This window comes from Hoplias malabaricus, chromosome 6 (genome assembly GCF_029633855.1).
Source record: "Hoplias malabaricus isolate fHopMal1 chromosome 6, fHopMal1.hap1, whole genome shotgun sequence".
Lineage (NCBI taxonomy): Eukaryota > Metazoa > Chordata > Actinopteri > Characiformes > Erythrinidae > Hoplias > Hoplias malabaricus.
The window spans coordinates 2,574,456-2,598,796 of NC_089805.1; the positions used below are offsets into that span (position 1 = coordinate 2,574,456).

Consider the following 24,341-nt stretch of genomic DNA (forward strand, 5'->3'; position numbering starts at 1 on the left):
AATGTAAAAAATTCATACGTATTATCGTGCGTAATGGAACGCGTATCCACTCGTTGTGGTTGAAACTGAAACAGAACACGCAAACAGAGCTGTTCCTACGAAGGTTTTGGAAAACGTGGCTCTGCCGCAGTACACAACGACAAAACGGACTTCCCAAAGACGACGACAAATGTTTCTCACTGCAGTGTTAAACGTTAAACGCAGGCACTATTTACACTCGCGTATTAAACAGACCGTGGTGACATAGTTCGTAACAGTATGTGTCACTGCGCCACAGTAAAGCCTGCAGAGTCTGTGAGAGAGTCATATACGTGGCCTACTTTAACGTTTAACAGTTTAACGGTTAACAGGAGCATTAACTGCTTCTTTGATTTATGGACATTATACCAACGAATAGAAACAACGCTGAAACCTATCCTACAATTACAGCTTATTTTGAGATTCACGAGTGGCAACAAAGATGAAATAAACAAACAAAAACAAAAAGAACCAAACAAAAATGCTAAAACCCAATATCGCACATGCTAACAAACACCCAGCACTATTTAAAAACACTCGAGTGAAGGCCAAATGAAATTGGGAAAGAGCTTGAGGGAATTTAAAGAATAAATATATAAGTATATATGCTTTCAAAATGTTTAGAACATTCCAGAACGTTTAGATTCAGAATAGTGTTTTGAAAAAAAAAATTAAGCTGTCCGTTATAAATGCGCAGAAGAAATCCTTGGAAATTAGTGACTTGATATTAAACTTATGTGGTTAATTGAGAAAAATGTATATATATTAATAACAATAATAATAATAATGAAGCATTTTTGCGCACAGCAGGTGCTTGCGCTACAGGCTGTCCGCTGGGTAACCGCCTGTGGGTATAAGCCCCTCCCTAACCCCCACTAATCCCACCCAGTAGCCCCCTCACTGCCCCTCCGTGACCCTGCGGGAGAAGAGGTTAGTGCGTGAAGACAGATCTAAAAGAAGATGAAAGAAGCCGTTAGGAAAATTCAAATATCGGACAAATGAGCACAGCCAACGTTATCAATTATAGAAATCTGTGTTTCAGCAAATTAAATTTACACAAATCAGACCGTGTGAAATTCCGAAAATAAATTACCATAAAGTTTGTCACAGCATCATGAAAATAAAAAAAAAAGGCACATATTAATGATAAAGTGAATGGAAATGTACTCTGAGAAAGTATATTATATCCTAATTGTATGCCTAATTAAATGTCTAATTAAATTGGATTTCTGTATTTTATGCTTATATATATATACCCCCTGTATCCTGTTCTTTAAAAAAATAAATAAATAAATAAAAAATGTAATAAAGCGATAGCAGTGTGTCCTGAGATTGTTTGCAAATGGAAACATATAGATCTTTTATTTATATTGTTTTCAAGTGAATAATTATAAAGTGATTAAAAAAGTAATGTATAATGAATTAAGTACTAATATTAATTAAATGTAAAAAAAAATAAATTAAATAAAGGTTCAAATAAACGGTCTGTCGCATCTGGAATATTTCCGTATGTGATTGGGTTCAGGAACCCCGCCCTTTTCTCACTGTAAGCCAATCAGTGAGATTCTAGCAGCGCAAGAGGGCGCTATCATCATCAGCCAATCAGTGACGAGCTGCCGCAATTTTTCATTTTTTTTCGCAGATCTTATTTCTGTTTTTTTTCTCTCGCGCACAACGGCGCTCTTTAAGTCCTGCACGCAGCACAGAGAGCGCATTCATCCAGCAGCACGCGGAGGGGAGCGAGAGAGAGAGAGAGGGGGAGAGCGAGAGCGAGCGAGCGAGAGAGAGAGATACACACACACACACACATACTGAGAGAGATAGAGAAAGAGGTAAGAACATTAATGATATAATAATAATAATATAATAATAATTTTTATTATTATATCGAGAACGATCTCACGCGGTTAGCGTCGATATTTATTGATATCCAAGTTATTATTATTATTATTGCTATTATTATTTTTTTATTAGTAGTATTCTTGGTGTTTTAATATTGGTGTTATATTATTCTCCAGAGAGCGCATGAATTGCAGTGGACTAATTAAAAAACATAATTGATATTATTAATATTTTTTTATTATTGTTATCATTAGCGGGCCATTAAACACCATCCGTCTAAATAGGGTCATTATTTTACAAGCTGTGGGGAAAATAAAAACATTTTTTCAGTAGCTCCTGTGACAGTATGTGAAATCGTAGACATAATTTTGAACCAAAAACATTTATCGACAAACGACCAATGACTTTTAACAAATACAACCGTTCACCAATGAATTACTTATTTTGATTTTAGTTCATTTAATGGGTTTTGTTTTTACTGTGTTCTTTGTTTTAATAGTAACGGTTATATTTTTATGCAGTATTTTTATCTTTGCTGTCAATTTTGAGCTTGTTTAAATAGTTATTTGACCGTTATTTTTCTACTTCTCTGTCCTAACTCTGTCGGAATATACAGAAACGGTGCGACATTTAAAAAAAAAACGGTTTTAACAAGTTATTGTTTTGGTATCCGTCAAGTCAGTGTTACTGAACGTTATTTACTGCTCGTTTTTCTTCGTAGAGCGTGGTCTGTGCCGAGTGCTTTTCCGAAGCCGTGTGTTTAGAATTCATGTGAACGTTTTGCCTCTCAGACAGGGGGCAGACTGTGGCAGGCGGGAATTAACGGCAGATCTTTCGAGAATGACCCAGCGAAGCGCGAGCCAGAACAGGGTCACACACAACAACGATACACGATAAATAATCGATTAAAAAACACAGATACACAGAAACTGTATAGCATTAGTTGCTGTGACTTGAACTGAATACTTTTATACAACTCTGCTGTATTAAATACAGCTCGGCTATGTTGAGTGCGGACTCATGTCGACGCACGCGCACACATACATACGTATATAGACTTCCTGGGGAATTAATTGGAGGTGTTCAAATAACTAACAGACACGTAACAACACAAATATACAATACCGTGTATAATATTACACTCTCATTAAAAAAGATAAATTGAAATCCGTAAAAAATACGTTTTATATATAATCTGAATATGTGTTGGTGTACTGTATTGCGATGTTGAGGTGGAAGTACAGTAATTTGATTCTGGGAATTATATTAGACTAAAAATTAAATTTGTTTATAATATGATTCAGCATATTAGTTGTATTATGATTATAATATGATTCAGTGATTCATATTGGAGATATGTTGGTCAATAATAAATGTTTGTGTTAGTATTATCCCCAGGCTGTAGTGGTAGTTTGCTAGATTACAAGTGTGTGTTGTGTGCAAAGCTTTGTGTAATGTGATGTGATCCATTCATCTGGTAGTGTGATTAAAAGAGGTTAAGGGCAAGGTAATGCTATTCAGAAACAAATGGTGAATGTAGGAGAGAGGAAATTCAGAGCTTATACTCACTGGTAATCAGCTAATGCTTACAACAAATGGGACATTCATGTTTTATCACATAACTAATGACACACCAAAGATATAATAGCGTTAAAATCAACTATAGGTTTTCATAAACTGTGGGTTGTAGCTGAACTAAGAGGCCCTCCAAAATTAAGTTGTAATAGTTCTGCACAGAGTGAAGCTGTTAGCTGCAGAAAGCTACAGCTTATGCATCTAGCAGTGAACACTGACCAATTCAGTGGCGCAAATACACACACGCACACACAGGTACACACACTGGCGCGTGGTTAGTGTTTCCTGCAGTGTGTTTACCCAGCCGGGTGTGTATGAAGCGAGGCCCTGTGCTGCTGCGGACACAGATTATTCCAGCACTCTCCCTCCGGGGAGCTTGCAATAACTGCCAAACCTTAAACAGTAGCTTGTTAGCAGGAGACAGGTCTAAGCTAGAGCAAAACACACACGCACACATACACACAAACACACACACGCCAGGCTGGCTGGGGCAAACAGACGCCAACATATGATTGCAACGTGGCCCTAAAAATCTAAAATGAATTATGAATTCATTTAGCTTGACTCTCTGGAGAGCTAGTGCCATTAGACACACTCTGTAGATTTGAAAAGGATGCTGCGATGACTGCTGAGCAATGGCTGTGTCACGCTACACTGTGGTCAGTGTAGTTTCTAAAAATGTAGGGCCCTTACAGCCTACACCTACTCTATAGTATTATTTAGATGCGAGAACACTTTAAGGAAAAGTATGAATAGCATACTTAGGGCCCTCTGGTGGTTCAGGGGGCTTTATTTTGGCTAGCGGCTAGTAATGGTCTTAAATATAGTTAACATATTTAGTAGCCCAAATAAACTGATAGCATAACTTATAATGGCCACCAGTTTTCCATGAGAATATGAGAACTTGAGAATATATCTTATATTTATGCTAAAGGTGTTTTAAAATGTGGAAATGTACATGACTTTGAGCTCTGTTAGCTTCTAGGCTACTTTTGCTAATTTCCAGTAAACTGCTTTAGCTACTGTTGTAATAGCATGATTAATTGGGTTGTTTGTTCAGGTTTGACCCCACAGGCTTTTCAGAAGGGTTGAGCTATCCCAGCATTCCAGTAACTGCAATGTGCATGTTCTAGGTTTAGTAAATATATTAGCTTTTTTCTTTGAAAATCTGTGGTGTCACATGTACCTCAATGCTAAACTTTACAGAATACTAATGATCTAACTGCTAACACGATCTAACAGTAAACATATACAAAGTAATCCCAGCAGTACTTTACACATTTCAATGTTTAAACATCTTAATAAGCGAGTGGTGACTTTTATTTACGAACACTGACTAGATTGATTAGTAGATACATTTGATTCCATGTGTTTTTAAGTGGCTTATTAGTCGATGAAGATCCTACATTACACCCTGTACAATGGCTAAACAGCTAGAGTATTAGTTAGGGAACAAGGAGTGAATTAGTGATGTCATATTATTCTCCAGTATGAATTACAGATTGGGAAACTCATTTTTTTTAAACCTTCTTTTGATTTCTTTCACAGGGCAGCAGATGCTTCCAGCTGTTTAACACATCGACAAACAGCAGCCTGTCTGTTAAGGTGGAACCGAAGAAAAGTGTTTCAGGACACAGTGCACAAAGAGACGTCACACGAATGGAAAAGACTGTAAATGACTTTGCCCAAATGGCCAAAATATCTCAGTAAAATTTTATTGAAGCAAAACAAAAAAGAAGAGAATACTTTATAATTTATGTGGAGAAACTTTCTCCAAACCAAGTGCAGAGATTACAGCAGAGGTCCGACTTCGGTAAAAAGAGAGACAGCTACAGTCCAGCAAGTGTTTGGTTATTTTACCAGAGAGTGAGTGAGGGAAGATGTCTGGGGAGGAGCAGAGTCTTTCGGAAGTGGAGATGAGTCCAGGAGTTTCGGATGATGGTCATTCCATATCCCCAAGTCACTCCGCCCATGCTGCAGGTGGGGGTGATTCGCCCATTCCTGGCCAGCAGTCCCAGCTGGTCGGTGATGACGCCTCAAGGCTGCCTGGTGGCATTCAGAGCAAACCAGAAGAAGAGGACGACCGGTTCCCGATTGGAATCCGCGAGGCTGTCAGCCAGGTGCTAAACGGCTACGATTGGACACTGGTGCCCATGCCAGTGCGCGTCAACTCTGGCAGCAAGAGCAAGCCACACGTGAAGAGGCCGATGAATGCCTTCATGGTGTGGGCACAGGCTGCTCGGAGGAAACTGGCCGATCAGTATCCACACCTCCACAACGCTGAACTAAGCAAAACACTGGGCAAGCTATGGAGGTGAGGTTATAAGTTGTTCTCTATAAATTAACACCAAACCCTTTCTGTTATTCAATACAATGTCATCCTATACTGGGTAGATTTAAATAATAAATGAATATTAATATAATTATCTTATACAGTCATGTCCAAATGTTTTCTAATAAGCAAACATCCACTACAGAGCACATACTTTTGTGTGTGTGTGTGTGTGTGTGTGTGTGTGTGTGTAGAGGATTATTTTAGCTTAGCAAACCAACAAAATATTACTTTACCAGGGTGAGGTCAAACTTTTGCATACAATGCTTTTTTTAATCTTTTAATGTATGTTAAAACCTACTATATATTTAGATTATTTAGATGCCCAGGTTTTTTTAAGGTATGTATTTTCTCTTTTGGGCAGAGGGTATGCATCACTGTGTCTTGTTGTTTCAGTTTTACAGAGTAAATCGCACTCATGCTTCCTTATATTGGTCCTTCAACTTGTGGTTTTGGGGGGGAATAAACAGAGCTTATGCTGAAGGATCAATAGCAAAGTATGTAGCTCATACAAACTCTCCCCTCTAAAATCCTTGAGCACTATAAGCATGCTGGATCCAGGAGAGTCCAGTGAGTCCAGATTAGTACAGCTCAGGAAAATCCTGACCAACAGCAGCACTGTCCAGCCTCACGTTCATCACTACTACAAAACACACTGCATATGCATGTTTTGGGGGTGTTTTTTCTGGCCAAAGGTATTTGATGATGCTACATCACTCAAAAGAACATAGTCCGTCACAATCAATCCTCTTGCCCAGACCTGGCATTGGGAATATGTGCAGCTGCTCTAGAACATCAATTTTCAATTTATTATGAGTTTCTGTGGAGATTTTTCCAAGCTGAGTTTGCACAAATAAATGTCTGTGCCCGCAATTGCTGCACCTTAAAGTAGAAGTATTCACCTATGATAAGGGGTGTCTATACATTAATGAACATACATTTAGCCTCACATTTACAATAAATAAATAACTGAAATAATCATATACAGTTCAATATCGATTTTAACATGTCCTCTTTCATTTTGCCTCGCTATTTGCTTGCAGAGAATTCAGGACAATTCCCTATGGTGCATTCTATAACTTTATTACTTCAAGATGAGTGCTTAAGAGGTGAGGAACAGAGTGAACACAGAATCACCTTTCCAAGCTATAGCTCTAAATTATGAATGGTTAATATTTAACTATGTGACTTGCCATGTTCAAACTAAGTTTTAGGCAGTAAAAAGTCTATTTTCTTTTCACAGAACTGCAGCTACAGCTTTATTATATTGAAAGGCTAGTTGCTAGCTAGCAGTGAAGCTAAAACACAAAAATGAAGTTAGCCGTTATAAAACAAAGGTTATAGCCAGTTCAACCACTCATCATATAAGTGTACGATTATGGAACTTAAAATAAATTTATGATCAAAATTCCAAATGTCCAAAAATATTTCGTCTTACAACATTTTGGATTGTTAGCTAATAAGCTCCCTAAGGCTAACCTAGCCGAGGGAGAGTTCTTCACAAGTCCTCCACATTGTCTGGCCACTTGTGCAGTGTATGTGTGACACTCATCCGTGTGGTTACATCTGGCCACGGCATGTTAAAAATAGCATTTAAATGTTTTCTTTATAAATATCAGAGTCTCCTTGCAGTTAGTGTAGACAAAGTGCTAGTGGGTGTTATATAAATTTGATTCATTACTGATGTCTCCATTACAGTCCAGTTCTTTTACAAATGATGTGTCCCACACATTGCATATTTCTCTGTTTGTTTCTGCTTCAGTGCACTTGATTCAACTCATTAGTTAATCATGTAGGCCTTGTGCACTAGAGCAAAGAAAACACTCACAAAGCTACACTTGGACTTGCACTGGGAGTGAGAATTACTCAGCACAAAACATTATTGAAACCACAGCTAAAATCGCACACATTTAAAGAGGGTTAAATATTTTAAGACTTTGAGGCATGTTAGAGCAGTAAACAAACAGGGATATGCTGCATAAAGCTTTAATGCAATTACATTCAACCTATTTTCTTTTTTTCCCCCTTTTTTCTATTATTTTTATATTATTTAAAATAATTGCTTTTGTTTTTTGAGTCTATCTTCATATCCCTTTGTGTTGTTACTACTTTTGATGTTGTTATTCTGTCTTTAATTTGAATTACTTGAGCTAAGGTGCTTGTAAAAAGAAACATACATAAAGTGCAGATCACTCTCATGGTGGTATGAGCAAAGGGAATCTGGGGTGATTATGTTTTTGAGGGTTCAGACAGAGGTCATGACATTCCTGCCCAGTGACCAGCTTCATTTTTATGTCACCTTAATAACCAGATAACGAAGAATACACACACCCATTCACTAGATATATGTTCAGAAAATGTCTGTTTTTGTGTATTATGCTCTTGTAGCAGAAGGGCCTCAAATATTTATTGTGGCATACAATTGAACATATATTTTGTTTTTGTTGTATATTTGTTGTATTTTTTCATAATTCATGAGATTATCTGTTCACCCGGTTAAGCTACAGATATAGTGTTATTAGTTTAACACATTCAATCACTTTATTTAAAGTGTTTGAGTCTTGATTATAAGCACCATTAATGCTAGGTTCAGGTAGCGATTCATGAACCAATTTTCAACAAAATATCTGTGATATGAAAAATAAAATAACAAAAATAACTATTGACTTTCAATGTAAGTTACAATGTTCTTAGTTCATTCTACATTAAACATTACAATAATGTGCCAGCCAAACGGTAATGCTAGTCAAAATATGCTAGCCAAAAGCTAACATGCTAAAATGCTTTTCTCTTCTGCACTCCATTTTAAGGTCTAGAAGAAGTGATACTTTAAGAAAAAAAGGACTGCCCTCAGTATGTTCACTTAGTTAAATTATACGTCATGGTTCTTGGCAAAGCAAAAGGTCTTCAGATTGATGGAGAATGTGCTTTAGACGGCTCTATAGCACCTTTTAGAGAAGGTTTCTATATGGAGCCATCTTCTATTGCTATGATGTAAAGCTTGTTACGATAGAAGAAACATTCTGGTGCCATACAGAACCCTTTTCTATATAGAACCATCTATAACACATTCTCCATTAATCTGAAGAACCCCTTTGTTATGCAAATAAACCCTTTAATAAGGCGAAAGGTTCTTTGAGTGTTTGATATAGAAACTTTTTCCTTAGAACCATATTTTTTAATGTGTATTATTCAACAGATGTTTTTATTGTCTTTAGTCTGTTGAAGATATTGTTCAGTGCCGGTGCCAGTTGGATACAGAGGCTCATACTGAACACTATCAGTGTTAGATTGGTTAGATTTAGTAGAATGTTTATTCAATGTTTAACTAGTTAGTTTTTTTTTTTTCATTTTTGTCCTCCCTCTTATTTTTCATTAGAACCAAACTTCTTGTAACGTAATTTTGTCTCTTTAAAAACAATCAAGAATCTCCAAACATGGAGGAAGCATCTGTTGTATGAAATCTAACAATATATCTCTGAAAATATTATTATTTATTCTTTTTTTTGTGTGTGTGTCTTGTTTAGGCTGCTAAATGAGAATGATAAACGGCCATTTATTGAAGAGGCAGAGCGTCTGAGAAAGCAGCATAAGAAGGATTACCCTGAGTATAAATATCAGCCACGCAGACGCAAGAATGGAAAACCTGGGTCTAGCTCTGATCAAGATGGCCATGGGGACAGTGAGGTTAGCCACAGCCAATCACATTACAAGAGCCTCCATTTGGAGGTGGCCCATGGAGGTGGGGCAGGGTCTCCTTTGGCTGATGGACACCACCCACATGCTGCAGGTAAGTCACGGGCTGCACCTTACACAGGAATGTTACTTTAGAATTACAAACCCAATTTCTGGAATAGTTGGGATATTTTGTAAAATGCAATAAAAACAAGAATCAGGTTTAAAATAACTGACAATTTTTAAATAATTGAAAATATTGTAAAGAAAAGATTTCCAAACTTCAAGTGATCAACTCGCCCGTTGTAATTTGTTAATATGCACAAATTTATGACTTTGTGCCTGCAACACATGCCAAAATGTGGGACAGTGTTATGCTTACTGCTGTGTTATATCACTGTTTCTTATATTTACCTTTTTAATCATTTGGGAACTGAGGATATTAATTGTTGCAGTTTTATGTTTTGTGACCAAGATTATGAATTAATGTTTTATGTGACCAACTTGATTATATCTTGCAACACAGCCCCAGGGGTTCAAACCCCACCTCAGGTCACTAAATGTGAAGAGTTTGGTGTTTTTCCATTGTCAGCTTGTGATTTCTCTGGGTGCTCTGGTTTCTGAGTGATCCAAAACACAGTGAAAATCTATGCTGAGTTCACATTTCAACTTGTTTTCTGGAAAAACTCATGTCTAGCCATTTATGCACATCCAAACCATCCAAACTGTTATCAGCGCAAATTGCAAAAGCCAGTGTCTGTCATATGGTGTCCCAGGAAGTCCATGGTTATTTCAGCAAGGCAATGCCAGGCCTAATTGTGCGTGTCTTACCACAGCATGGCTTCGTAGGAATTGCGTGTGTGTGCTTGACTGGCCTGCCTGAGGAGGATTTAAAATATGTGGTACATAATTGTCTTACCTAATTTCACTTGCACCAAATAGTTCCAACTTCACCAAATAGTATCCTCAGTTCCCTAATAATTACAATGTTTAATTTTAAAAAAAGTGACGTAACACAGTGGTAAACATACCTCTGTTCCAACTGTGTCCTTCACTTTAAAAAATAATATTACGTTGGTCAGTAAAACTATGAAAATTTTATCAATCTTTTATCAGTTTATCACAGATTCTTGTTTTTATTGCATTTTATAAAATGTCCTAAAGTCTTCCAAAATATTTGTATTAAGATCCAATTACAACAAATGTTCCATAATTGCTGGGACAGCTTAGTGGGTAACACCACTGCCTTCCACGTGGACAGATTTTTGTTTTTCACTTTTTCTGTGTTAATCTGTGATAATCAAATTAGTTTGTGGATTTTGTAGAATCACGAGTGTTAAATTAGGTGAATGTACAGAAACGTGCAGTGCATGGGATTCACAGAACTGAAACTGAGGGGGAAACATACACTACACTATTCTAGAATTGTCCATTTCATGGTTTTGTTGATAACAGTTAAGTGATCTAATAATAAACTATCAATGATGAGACTCATTTACAGTCAGTTACCACTGTAGCAGATAAATAATCACTATTGTCTTTGTTCAGCAAGGTGTTATATAGATAAATTATACTCTCTAATCTCCTGAATAAATGAAATAAAACAAATGACACCCCTAAAACCCTTCAACATTCTATCTGTTTTTTTTGTTGTTGATCTTTATATGTACAGGTCCAAACCACAGCCCTCCTACACCCCCCACCACGCCCAAAACTGAGCTCCAGGGAGGCAAATCAGGTGAAGGGAAGCGAGAGGGCGGAGCCAGCAGCCGGAGCTCTCTGGGGGTAGGGTCAGATGCAAGCTCTGCTTCCTCCTCTGCATCTGGAAGTGGAAAACCACACATTGACTTTGGCAACGTGGACATTGGTGAGATTAGCCATGAGGTGATGGCCAACATGGAGCCCTTTGATGTCAACGAGTTTGACCAGTACCTGCCACCCAATGGCCACCACCAGCAGGGCACTGGGGCGTCTGCCGGTTCAAGCTCGGCTTCCTACTCTTACGGCATCTCCTCAGCACTAGCTGCTGCTAGTGGTCACTCCGCTACCTGGCTATCCAAACAGCAGCAGCATTTGGGTTCGGATAGTGGTGGGAAAACGCAAATAAAGAGCGAAACGCATTTTTCCAGTGACGCCACACCTTCCGGGTCGCATGTGACCTACACACCACTCAGCTTGCCACATTACAGCTCTGCTTTCCCTTCACTGGCCACCAGAGCGGCTCCATTTGCAGATTATGCTGAGCATCAAGCATCGAGTTCCTACTACGCCCACTCCAGCCAGGCATCTGGGCTTTACTCTGCCTTTTCATACATGGGCCCAGCACAGAGGCCACTTTACACTGCCATCACTGACCCAGCCTCTGGCCCCCAATCACACAGTCCCACACACTGGGAACAGCCTGTGTACACCACACTTTCACGACCATGACACACACACACAACACACCCAGCTAGAGACTGACACATAGGCTCGGGAGTGAGGAAAAAGAATATTATGATAAAGATAAAAAGAATGTTGGCTTGAATGAGACCTTATTGTGTAGCCCCAGCAACATAGATCCAACTGCGGGAGCAACCTGTATCATCACCCTTTTTTCAACCGCAACATACCCACATACCCACACCCAGGCAGGCACATGAAGGAAAACAGGGGTCCCAATACATACTAGTAGCTAGGTAGTGGAATGGTGTGAGTGTAGGGTGTTCAGATACAGAGCTGCCTTTAAAGCAAAAGTTTGGCAAAAAAAAACTATAATTTCCCCATTACCTACTAATCAACCAAGCAATATTTGGTATCAGAAGTTTGCTTAGATATTTTAGCACCAAGGCTAATGGAGTTAACAAGAATAGATGGTGTACCAGAATCCTCAAATACCTGGAAAAATATCATGTTAAATGGTTAAGTAGAGTTTCAGCTGCAACTCTCAGACTATGTCTATATTCTTATGTTCACTTCAGTTAAGTTACATGAAGAAGTTGGTATTGTCATCATTATTAATCATATTTTCTCTATAAGTCATGCTTCTCAGAACAGCACTGATGATATGACAAGAAGCATCAGCAGATGTATTACAGAGATTCAATTACTGCTAACAATTACAATAAAATAAATTAATTTAAGAATGAAGAATGAAATTGTGAATGTCACATGATATTCATTGTCCAATGCTGTGGTGTTTTGTAGCGCCTTAGCATAGCCCAATGCTGTGGTGTTTATAGCGCCTTAGCATAGCCCTGTTGTTGTAGAGCTAATGGCTGAAGCCATTTTGTCTGTTTGAAACCTGATGCTCGGGTCATGGAATGACCTATGATGTACTCTGAAGTGTAGCAAAGGCATTTTTGATTGTACAGGAACAATCTCTGCCTGTAGTTAGTCTATAGCCTACTTATTAGCATTGTGCTAACTTACAACTCTAAAAGATCACAGACTCCCTGGTTGTTCACATACATGCCTATGTGTTTTCAGACATTGTATGATATATAATAAACATAAACATCTATAAAAATGAGTTATTGGAATCTGGTATTGCTTGTTAACAACATTAGCCTCATAGCTAAAGCAGCTAGAGTAGCAACTTCAGATACCAAACATTTCATAGCTATGTCGACTATAAGGAGAAAAAATTTATTTTTGCTGAACTACTTAATAATAATAATAACAAAACATATTTGACTACGTACAAAGTATATTCTAATCTCAGAAGATTTATATATCCATCTCAGGCTTTACACCCTCAAAGGCCAAAACGACAGAACTTTCTCTAGGGCACTTTCCCTGCCTCTACATTTACAATAAAAAACATTGACCAATGTCTATTAACGAAGAATATTGACCAAAGTTTTGAGACCAAAACTTTACACAGCAGTAACAAACACACACATGCTGTTAGCCCAATCCCGTTAGCCAGTTGCCAAACAATTTATGCCAAGCCCCCACTCCCCCTTCCCACCAGCCTGATGGTCCATTTTTTCCGCTCCAGTTTCGTTGAATTTGGAGCGATAGTATTTTCTCCAGCACTGATGTGGACATGAGCACTGCTATATCCCAATTAAACACAAAAAGGAATCTGAAAGACTGTTTCACCTGTACATTTAAATGATCTTTTTTTTTTTTTTTTTTTTGAATTAACAGTTTTTCCTGTTAACCAAAACAAGGCCATTTTTCTTTGTTGTGTTATTTACTGTTATTATAATTTTTTATTTTTTTTTTTGCCATAGCTACACTGAAGCATCATCACCACCACCACTGTCCTGCTTTATTATTATTATTATTATTGTTTTTGTAATGAAGTTAGTTTTGACTACATATGTATATATTAGTGTCAAACATAGAGGTTAGATGTCCAGTAACAATTGTTGCTCATTTTTGTATTAAATGGCTTTCTTTATTTTATAAGTATAAACTAAGAGAGAGAGAGAGTACTGAATGCCAGTTTGCCTTACTGTCTGCCACAGGTGCCTATAACAGACTGAAACGTAATACACAACTAATCTTTTGTACACAACAGCATTCAGGCCATTTTAGCACATTGGTGTTTGTTTGGTTTATACACAACAATGTGAATGATTGTCGTAAGTGCCAGAACGATACGTTCAGTTTGCAATAATTGATGTAATTGATATATATCTCAAAAATCCTAAAGCGTATGATTATATGACCCCATACAATCTGAAGAAAGCTATTTGAACGTTCTGTTTATTTAACAGTTTTAACTCTCTTTTTTATCTGATTCCTTCTGAACTGATTTTTTGACTATTTTCTCTGTCTTTATTTAGTGTTAGTATCATAAAAAATACAAAAACTCAATTTTAGAGCTTTCATCCTACAGTAGGCGGAGCTTGTTATATATTACAAAACTATTTATATTTGCTGGTATTATGTTTTTATTCACTCTTAATAGTTTTTTTTTTCTTCTATCTGATGTGAAGTGATTTTTTTCCATGTCGTGTACTCGCTGTATGTTCTTTTGTATTTTTGCGCAAGTAAAAGTGTTCCAGTGTGAATAACAGGGTGGAACAGCATAGACACTAACAACCCTCCTTCACTAAATAAAGCTCCATTTTGTCTGCTTTTTGTATGAAAATCTGCTGTTGCCGTGTACTGTGAAACTAACACACACACACACACACGCACACACACACACACACACACAGAGAGAGAGAGAAAACGGACTCATTAAGAACTAGTTTGAGCTCTGTTGTGGTGTTTGAAAAGCTTTAAGGAAGCAGTTAATTGCTTTTTTTTCAAACTTTGTGAATGATATACATCAGACTGATAATCTATATGTACTGTAACTAGCATAAACATTTTTGTAACTTCATAACATCAGGTTTCTAGTTTAAAATGCTAGAAAACTTTAGCCAGACTGTAATGATGCTAATAATTTCAATTATTCATTCATTCATTATCTGTAACCCTTATCCAGTTCAGGGTCACGGTGGGTCCAGAGCCTACCTGGAATCATTGGGCGCACCCTGGAGAGAATACACCCTGGAGGGGGCACCAGTCCTTCACAGGGCGACACACACTCACACATTCACTTACACACTCACACCTATGCACACTTTTGAGTCGCCAATCCACCTACCACCATGTGTTTTTGGACCGTGGGAGGAAACAGGAGCACATGGAAGAAACCCACGCAGACACGGGGAGAACACACCACACTCCTCACAGACAGTCACCCGGAGGAAACCCACGCAGACACAGGGAGAACACACCACACTCCTCACAGACATTCACCTGGAGGAAACCCATGCAGACACAGAGAGAACACACCACACTCCTCACAGACAGTCACCCGGAGGAAACCCACGCAGACACAGGGAGAACACACCACACTCCTCACACACAATCACCCGGAGGAAACCCACGCAGACACAGGGAGAACACACCACACTCCTCACACACAATCACCCGGAGGAAACCCACGCAGACACAAGGAGAACACACCACACTCCTCACAGACAGTCACCCAGAGGAAACCTACGCAGACACAGGGAGAACACACCACACTCCTCACACACAATCACCCGGAGGAAACCCACGCAGACAGAGGGAGAACACACCACACTCCTCACAGACAATCACCCGGAGGAAACACACGCAGACACAAGGAGAACACACCACACTCCTCACAGACATTCACCTGGAGGAAACCTACGCAGACACAGGGAGAACACACCACACTCCTCACAGACAGTCACCCGGAGGAAACCCACGCAGACACAGGGAGAACACACCACACTCCTCACAGACATTCACCCGGAGGAAACCTACGCAGACACAGGGAGAACACACCACACTCCTCACAGACAGTCACCCGGAGGAAACCCACGCAGACACAGGGAGAACACACCACACTCCTCACAGACAGTCACCTGGAGGAAACCCACGCAGACACAGGGAGAACACACCACACTCCTCACAGACAGTCACCCGGAGGAAACCCACGCAGACACAGGGAGAACACACCACACTCCTCACAGACAGTCACCTGGAGGAAACCCACCCAGACACAGAGAGAAAACACCACACTCCTCACAGACAGTCACCCGGAGCGAGACTTGAACCCTGCAGTCAACCTGGAGCTGTGTGACAACGACACTACCTGTTACGCCACTGTGCACTGTCCGCCCTATTTACAATGTTGAGAAATACAGAGACAGTGACATGACACTCAGAGACAGACTGCATGGGAGGGGAGAGAGAGAGAGAGAGAGAGAGAGAGAGAGAGAGAGAGAGAGAGAGAGAGAGAGAGAGAAAATTCCCAGCAACACTTGGGGCTAAACCTGAGTGCCTCTTAGGCCAGCACAGTCCCATGCTCTTTATACACACATTCCTGGAAGCGTGTATGTGTGTGTGTGTGTGTGTGTTGCAGGCTAAGCCTGATTCCTAATTCCCCTCATTTAATCGGCTGTGTGATACTTTACACTAAACAAAGAGAGCCATTCAGCTCTGAGAGAGGCTGAGCAAGAGACGAGAGAGAGAGAGAGAGAGAGAGAGGCAGTGGCAAGAAAAAGAGACAACAAAAAGAAGGGAGGGAAATACAGAAAGGATGGAGAAAAAGGGTGATAAAGTGGTGGGGTGACTGAAGTGTTGACCTCTAGTGTCACAGAGAAAAGATATTTGGAGAACGACAAGAATATAAACCAATCAGCCACAAAATTAAAACCACTGAGAGGTTAAGTGAATAACATAATCTCATTACCATGGCACATGTCAAGGGGTGGGACATGTCGGGTGAGTAATCAGTCAGTTCTTGAAGTTGATGAATGCAGGAAAATGGGCAAGCACCAGAATATTAATTTAGTGAGTGAATGTGTGATGGACTGAGTGAGTCAGTTTAGGAGGTTTTAGCCATAAATAAAAGCAGCTCCTTCATGTCAAATATGAGTGCATTATTATTTATTTTTACATAGTTTAATCAGGGGGGCGGCACTGTGGTGCAGCAGGGAGTGTCGCAGTCACACAGCTCCAGGGGCCTTGAGGTTGTGGGTTCGATTCCCTCTCCGGGTGACTGTCTGGTCTCCTCCGGTCTGTGAGGAGTGTGATTGTGTTCTCCCTGTGTCTGCGTGGGTTTCCTCCGGGTGACTGTCTGTGAGGAGTGTGGTGTGTTCTCCCTGTGTCTGTGTGCGTTTCCTCCGGGTGACTGTCTGTGAGGTGTGTGGTGTGTTCTCTCTGTGTCTGTGTGGGTTTCCTCCGGGTGACTGTCTGTGAGGAGTGTGGTGTGTTCTCCCTGTGTCTGTGTGAGTTTCCTCCGGGTGACTGTCTGTGAGGAGTGTGGTGTGTTCTCCCTGTGTCTGCGTGGGTTTCCTCCGGGTGACTGTCTGTGAGGAGTGTGGTGTGTTCTCCCTGTGTCTGTGTGCGTTTCCTCCGGGTGACTGTCTGTGAGGTGTGTGGTGTGTTCTCTCTGTGTCTGCGTGGGTTTCCTCCAGGAGACTGTCTGTGAGGAGTGTGGTGTGTTCTCCCTGTGTCCGCGTGGGTTTCCTCCGGGTGACTGTCTGTGAGGAGTGTGGTGTGTTCTCTCTGTGTCTGCGTGGGTTTCCTCCGGGTGACTGTCTGTGAGTAGTGTGGTGTGTTCTCTCTGTGTCTGTGTGGGTTTCCTCCAGGTGACTGTCTGTGAGGAGTGTGGTGTGTTCTCTCTGTGTCTGTGTGGGTTTCCTTCGGGTGACTCTCTGTGAGGTGAAGGTGAGTGTGTGTTGCCCTGTGAAGGACTGGCGCCCCCTCCAGGGTGTATTCCCGCCTTGCACCCAATGATTCCAGGTAGGCTCTGGACCCACCGTGACCCTGAACTGGATAAGCGCTTACAGATACTAAATGAATGAATGAATGAACACACACACACACTATATATATATTTATGAATTCCACATCATTACCTTGTGTAAAATGGGAACTGTGTATATAGAACACACCTAGTTTCTTTCCAAATGCATTATAAATCTTTTTTTTATAAATTTGCTGTTTACACATTCAAGAAACACAAATGTTATATTATGATTAACACAGGTTTATTATGCTAAATAAAAAATGTGACATCCATTGTAAATCAGTAGTGTTTTTCTCCACATCATTCATTCATTCATCCTCTATATCCACTTTGCCCTAATCATGGTGGGTCTTAAGTCTATCAGGAATCATTGTGCACAAGGCAGGAACTAGCCATGGCACACTCACTCAGTCTCACACACACACACACACAGATTCACACCTGTAAACAATTCCACATAGGCATATTGCCCTCCAAACATGTGTTTTTAGATTGTGGTTGGAAACACAAAGACAGAAGGTGAACACACCAAACTGCTCACAGCGTCTGAAACAGAAACGATCCTAATTTCTTGCTGAATTATGAGATATTGCCTCAGAAAGCAGCCTTTAGACAGGTATTTGTTACCAAACTGGAGTTGAGAAATACTTCAAAGGCAGTAATACGTCACAATGTACCCACGATAATGATGCACTAAATTCACTAGCCAGAGTCATTACAACTTTTGGAGTAACATAAGGAAACAAGGCAACCTTTTGAAAAAAAACTCTGTGCCTACGTCCCTCAGAATACGGCTCTTTAGACAGTATCTAGGATGTTTCAGACACAGCCAGAGGCCTGAAACAAGGACCGAACCCAAGACACCAGAACCCCGGAGCTGTGCGGAAGCGACACTGACTGTTGTCCTAACGTGCTGCACTATTCTGACATGGATCTTTTACATGAGGGGAATAAACACTCTGAAACATAGTATATTCCTTCCATAGTGACACTGCATTAACGTTTTGATTTGGGCAAAGCTTTTTATTAACACACTAAAGTGAATCAAGCAATGGTAATGTAGTAGTTTCATTTGCACAAAAGATGGCGCTGTAGAGCTAGCTTTGAAAACGAGCCTTCTTCGTGTTACAGAATAAAAGCCTTGCTTTGTCCATCGTAATTAATTGCTAACTGGTCTTAGCATTGTTGTTGTTTTTAACTAGAAATTACATTTTTATATTTATTTTTTAGCCTGCCATATAACCCAGTTAAATTGTGGTTTACTGTAGAGTGAAATCTGCTTAGGTTTTGGCACTAAACTGTGTGTACACATATTATACAGACGTTTGTGAATTCCAAGTAAAACAATATTTTTATTTGTATGAGAAGGAATTTAGGAGGTTATGAATTCTCTCAAAACTAAACCGTGTCCTGTGGAGTCTATTTATATGCTTTGTCAGTGCTACAGCCACAAAAGTGATTAAACATACCCACATAATAAAACATTTTACTGTAATATTTTACTACACTGTGCCTCACTGTTGTCTTTCATTGCTATCAAGATTGTGTCAGAGTTTATTTATGTTAAGAATGTGAAACAAAATGAAGATAGCTTAAGCTTATGTTTCTCATTTCTTGGAAACCTTTATATAAATTTATAATCAGGGATTGGGGATAAAATGGCACCAACTGTGCCTCTTTAAAGATAACTCACATCCTTTATGTCAGGTGGCACGTATACTGATAAATATCCATAGAATACCAAAACCATGAATATAGAACTGTAAATATAACAGAACATGCTAAAACAGTAGTTACGAGGGTACATCATTGCTATGGCCTACAAATTGTCTATGACGTTTACAAATACATTAAAAATCTTAGCTACCAAAATTAGCTTAGCTTAGCTACCAAAGTTAGCTTAGCTTCCACACTGACCGTGTTATGAATATACTGTCTGTGTAACTATGTCTGAGGGTATATATATATATATATATATATATATATATATATATATATATATATATATATATGTGGACAGGTACACCCAAGGCACCTTCAAAGCCAGTGTTAAAAGTGACATATTGCACCAAATTTCAATAAGTTAATACAGATTCCTCTGTAAGGATGAAGGCTGAAACTACACAGCCCCATTCTGACTCTTATCAAAGTAGCTCCATTCAGAACTGCCTTGTTTGTGTACATGTTCCTTTAAAGAATCAAGAATAAGGAACCACTGCTGATCATGTATCCAACCATGTACCAGTGAGTTACAAGGAAGAGAAGCTCTAAATTGGTGTTTTGCTCAATGATCTTATTTCTCTGCTCGCATCATGTCTGTTTTATACGGTTTACCTCCAGTAGGGAATGATACAATTCTATTAACATCCATTCAAATACCAGAAGATGAACCAAATCTGTACAGCTTGATGAATTGCAATTTTCTGACATAGGTAGACCCAAAAATCTAGTTCATTTTATTACAAAGTTTGTGACTCCAGACACCCATATGTATGTACACAAGCACTAAAATAGCTCTCATCTGTCTATAATGAAAAACGACAAACTCAGAACTGTTAAATACAAAAAGTCACAAGTTTTATTTTTACCAATAATAAAACAAACTAAAATTCACTTCTCATCTTGAAGAATGTGCCTCAAAAATAAAGTAATTTGTGTTTGGCAACTGTAATCCACCCACTCTAGTGCAGGGAGCTACATATGGGAATACACACCAAAAGTACTTCACTGACTGTAGTTATGTACAAAACATAATTTATTGTTCTCTGTGCTGTGTAGTAGGTTTTAACCATTGATTCATTCTGACTGGAGGGTAGTTCAGCTTGCTATTTAAAATCCTTTGGCTGATTAAACAACAGTGAAAATGTATGTTTCATGGTAAATCAATGTTTAAGGGTAAGTATGTACAACGTGTGTTTATTTAATTTCAACTAATCAGTAATAATGAGCTCATCGCAGCCCCAGTCTTCATAGCTCCCATCAGGCAAATATCTGCGAATGATTATGGGGATCTTTCTGCTTCTGCAATAGAAACAAATTATAGAAGAAAAATAATGTGTAAACAAGAATTCATAGTGTACATGCAGTTAACATCTCTGATTAATAAAGCCAGTGACTCCTGATTTCTAATAACTGATACTGGTGAGGCAGAAAAGAGAGAACTTAATCCCAACTGCTTTGTTTCTTTTGAAAATAGCATCAATAGTTAAAAAATGAAAGCATCATTATCTTGTTATTGCATGACATTTAGGATTTCAGTTTTCAATTGAAATCAGAAAAGACAGTGGTACTGTAACCATGATATTTAAGTATGTTTGCAGTAGATAAAATATTAGGCTTTGCAGTGAGTATTATTACAATCTGAACGTGTTTGCAGAGGCAGTAATTCATTCATTCATTCATTATCTGTTCTGTTCAGGGTCGCGGTGGGTACAGAGCCTACCTGGAATCATTGGGCGCAAGGCAGGAACACACCCTGGAGGGGGCGCCAGTCCTTCACAGGGCAACACACACACTCACACCTACGGACACTTTTGAGTCTCCAATCCACCTACCAACGTGTTTTTTTTTTTTGGACTGTGGGAGGAAACCCACGAGGACACAGGGTGAACACACCACACTCCTCATAGACAGTCACCCGGAGGAAACCCACGCAGACACAGGGAGAACACACCACACTCCTCACAGTCACCCGGAGAAAACCCACGCAGACACGGGGAGAACACACCACACTCCTCACAGACAGTCACCTGGAGGAAACCCATGCAGACACAGGAAGGAACACACCACACTCCTCACAGACAGTCACCCGGAGCGGGAATCGAACCCACAACCTCCAGGCCCCTGGAGCTGTGTGACTGCGACACTGAGACAGTAATTATTTTTTGTTATATTGTTTACAACCGAGTAAACAGTAAAGCTCATCCTCATTTATAATATCGCAGTATAGAAGCAATAGACGATATTGTTGTTTTATTTGTTTAAAAGCAGTAAAGGCAATGAAACATACTTGAGCTCCTTCATGGCGATCTGCAGTGGGTCTGTTTCTCCTTCCAACTCCACCATCACCGGTGCACACATCCTGTGAGACAGGAAATTATGTCATTGAGCTGTTATTACCTTAAGAGTAGCTACATTCATAATCACATAATACTTATCAATACAGTGGTATAGTAATTACCTACTAATTACTGAGTAACATTAGCCCTAGCATTGCAATGTCCTTGGCTAAAAGGCATTATTTGAACACAAAAAAACGTAAAAGTTTAACAACAAAGCTACCTGCACTTGCTTTTATGAATAACTCAACAAATAATGTGGTTAATTCAGCTGCCTTTTGTCCAAATTGTTCATTTACGGAGCATGTTGTGTATAGTGTACTATGTAATTAAAGGCTGCTAGTATCATCAGCCTAAAGGTTTAAAATATTTAATAAAGATGTTATCAGCACATGCTGAAAAATGGTACGTGTAAATGCTCCAAAAAATGTGTGTATGTGTGTGTACTCACGCAATCTGCAGAGCCCGCGTGCCCAGGACTCTTGCTCTTTCATATTTGGTCATGTACGGGGTAGTGATTCTTTTCTGGTTTGCCTGCTGCCCCTCTCCAGCAGGAAGAATCTGCACATTCTCCTGATCTTCCTACACGTTCAACAAGAAATGTGTAAACCCAAGCACCCAAAGATCTGGATATTTTTGTGATTTGTTTCCCCCCTTAATTTGATTTCTCCTGACGTAATGTACAGGCTAAATATCAAACTTCACACGGAATGTGTTTGAGCAGAGAACATCAAGAAAAATATTAATACTGTTGTGTATTTGAACAGCCAATCACAACAAACCCAAACGAAAGTCAGAGAACTGAGCTCTTACATCTTCCACATTCTCAAGGTCATCCAGCCCCTCGTCCTCTTCAACATCATCAAAATCTCCATCATCAAAACTGATAGGGAGAGAAAAGATTATATTAAGGGACCCCCTAGAAATCAACCAGCTCATGCACGTGATCAACATAAAACACATATTTAAGTATATTATTCTATATATTTGAAAAATATTACACTTGGAAAACACACACTAAATTGAAGATGACATATTTAACACAGGTTTCTGGTGTCTTAATGAAATGATTGACAGGCTTTAGTCAAAACACCACAAGGATCAAACACCACAGCACCCTTCTGCGGACCAATCCTTGCACTCTCCCACCAAAGTGGGTGTGGTATTGTGGGTGTAGATATTCAGAGGGTGGTGGTACAATACTAAGGTGCCTGAAGCTGATGTCAGAAAGGGAGACAGCTAGTTTTAATCTATTTCTCCCTCCTAGAACTCAGTGGATTGTCTTATTTTAAAGTTTCTGTGTTCTGAGACACTCCTGATACTCAGATATATGCGCACAAGCAGAGTATATTTCACTGTGTTCCTTGACTAAAGTGCAATGATTCATATAGTGTTTTGTTCGCCACAGACCTCGTGGAATAAAGCTGTCAGCTTAAAGTTTTTAATGAGAAATACAAAGAATAAATAGTGTGGGCTACATAGAGCAAACATCAATAATCTAACTGAGAATCGATTCAGAATCGATTCATAGATTCCCATAACTAACAAGAAATGTTAGCTATATAGCTAAACTTGTATTATTGTTATTAATATTAGTATTAACATATACACTGATCCTTAACATTTAAACAGTTGTGTAGATTCATAGCGGGGTCCAATGGGCATTTCTATTTTAAATATCAACATTTACACAACGCTGCTAACGTTCCTCTATTGCTGTGGGTTATTGTAGCTTTTAATAATATACATAAAAGGATCTTTATGTTTATAAGTGCATTTAATCTGAGGTGCCCTTGAGGTCACTTTTGATTCAGATAAATTATAAATTAAAGCCAAGTTACTAAATTTATTTTGGTCCCTCGTTCCTTTCACAGACTTCACTAATCTAAATACACATCACTCACTTGTCCTCGTTGTCAGACATGCTGATTTTTCTGTAGCTCTCCCGAATTAAGCAAATAAATTTTAAACTAATATAAAAGAAAAAGCAACCGAATAAACGAAAATAAAGTGTTTATTTCTTTACTCCGTGAAACCACACCACAACGTTTTTCTAAAGCTCACGCGGTGTTCACTCTACACGGTTCCGTGCAGAAACACAGGCAGTGCATCTTACGGACCGCAGTAGAGATAGGCTCTGTCCCAATACCCGAACTTGCACCCTCGCAACCCTCGTTTGCGTGTGCCCACTTATGTGTGTAAGAATGTATTTTCCAAATCTATGTCCCTTTTGCGGACTTAGTTACATATGTCAGGGCATACTTAAGTTTGGCAGTGCTCGTTCCAAAGGGAAAAGGGAACGGAAGGAGCTTCTCACGTATGGAAAATGTTGTCTCTGTCCAAAACACTGTCCTAGAACCTATAAAGATCACTTCACAGATAATAAAAATGTATACTTGTACACAGACACTGAAAAGTGCTTTACAGGGGAAATGTGAAGCTTAGGTCAAATATAAATGGTTTTATTTTCTGAAACAGAGTGCAGTATTTTTGTGCAGAAGCCGTTATTTTATTAACTATGTACACTACGAAATGTGAACTGAAATATTTTAATTTCAGCCTGGCA

The 24,341-nt window shown here is 39.3% G+C and overlaps 2 protein-coding genes across 2 annotated transcripts; one reads left to right on the forward strand and one right to left on the reverse strand.

Moving 5' to 3' along the window:
• Positions 1-1,727: 1,727 nt before the first annotated feature.
• On the forward strand, positions 1,728-14,531 carry sox10 (SRY-box transcription factor 10). The gene is made up of 4 exons (XM_066673995.1): positions 1,728-1,850; positions 4,984-5,749; positions 9,295-9,557; positions 11,115-14,531. Exons 2-4 carry the CDS (start codon positions 5,316-5,318, stop codon positions 11,870-11,872), a joined length of 1,455 nt encoding a protein of 484 aa, XP_066530092.1. The 5' UTR covers positions 1,728-1,850; positions 4,984-5,315; the 3' UTR covers positions 11,873-14,531.
• A 5,760-nt stretch (positions 14,532-20,291) lies between these two features.
• Positions 20,292-23,921, reverse strand: polr2f (RNA polymerase II, I and III subunit F). Its single transcript, XM_066674017.1, has 5 exons — positions 23,680-23,921; positions 22,589-22,658; positions 22,227-22,357; positions 21,727-21,798; positions 20,292-20,738 (listed from the first exon to the last, which is right to left on the reverse strand). Exons 1-5 carry the CDS (start codon positions 23,697-23,699, stop codon positions 20,648-20,650), a joined length of 384 nt encoding a protein of 127 aa, XP_066530114.1. The 5' UTR covers positions 23,700-23,921; the 3' UTR covers positions 20,292-20,647.
• Between the last annotated feature and the right edge of the window lie 420 nt (positions 23,922-24,341).

Excerpts from the sequence above, each read along its gene's own strand:
- sox10 (XM_066673995.1), top strand. The coding sequence starts at position 5,316 with ATGTCTGGGGAGGAGCAGAGTCTTTCGGAAGTGGAGATGAGTCCAGGA. Across the intron at positions 5,750-9,294 it reads ACACTGGGCAAGCTATGGAG|GCTGCTAAATGAGAATGATA; the intron begins GTGAGGTTATAA and ends TGTCTTGTTTAG. Across the intron at positions 9,558-11,114 it reads ACACCACCCACATGCTGCAG|GTCCAAACCACAGCCCTCCT; the intron begins GTAAGTCACGGG and ends TTATATGTACAG.
- polr2f (XM_066674017.1), bottom strand. The coding sequence starts at position 23,699 with ATGTCTGACAACGAGGACAA. Across the intron at positions 22,659-23,679 it reads ATGTCTGACAACGAGGACAA|TTTTGATGATGGAGATTTTG; the intron begins GTGAGTGATGTG and ends TCTCCCTATCAG. Across the intron at positions 20,739-21,726 it reads ATCGCCATGAAGGAGCTCAA|AAGCAGAAAGATCCCCATAA; the intron begins GTATGTTTCATT and ends TTTCTATTGCAG.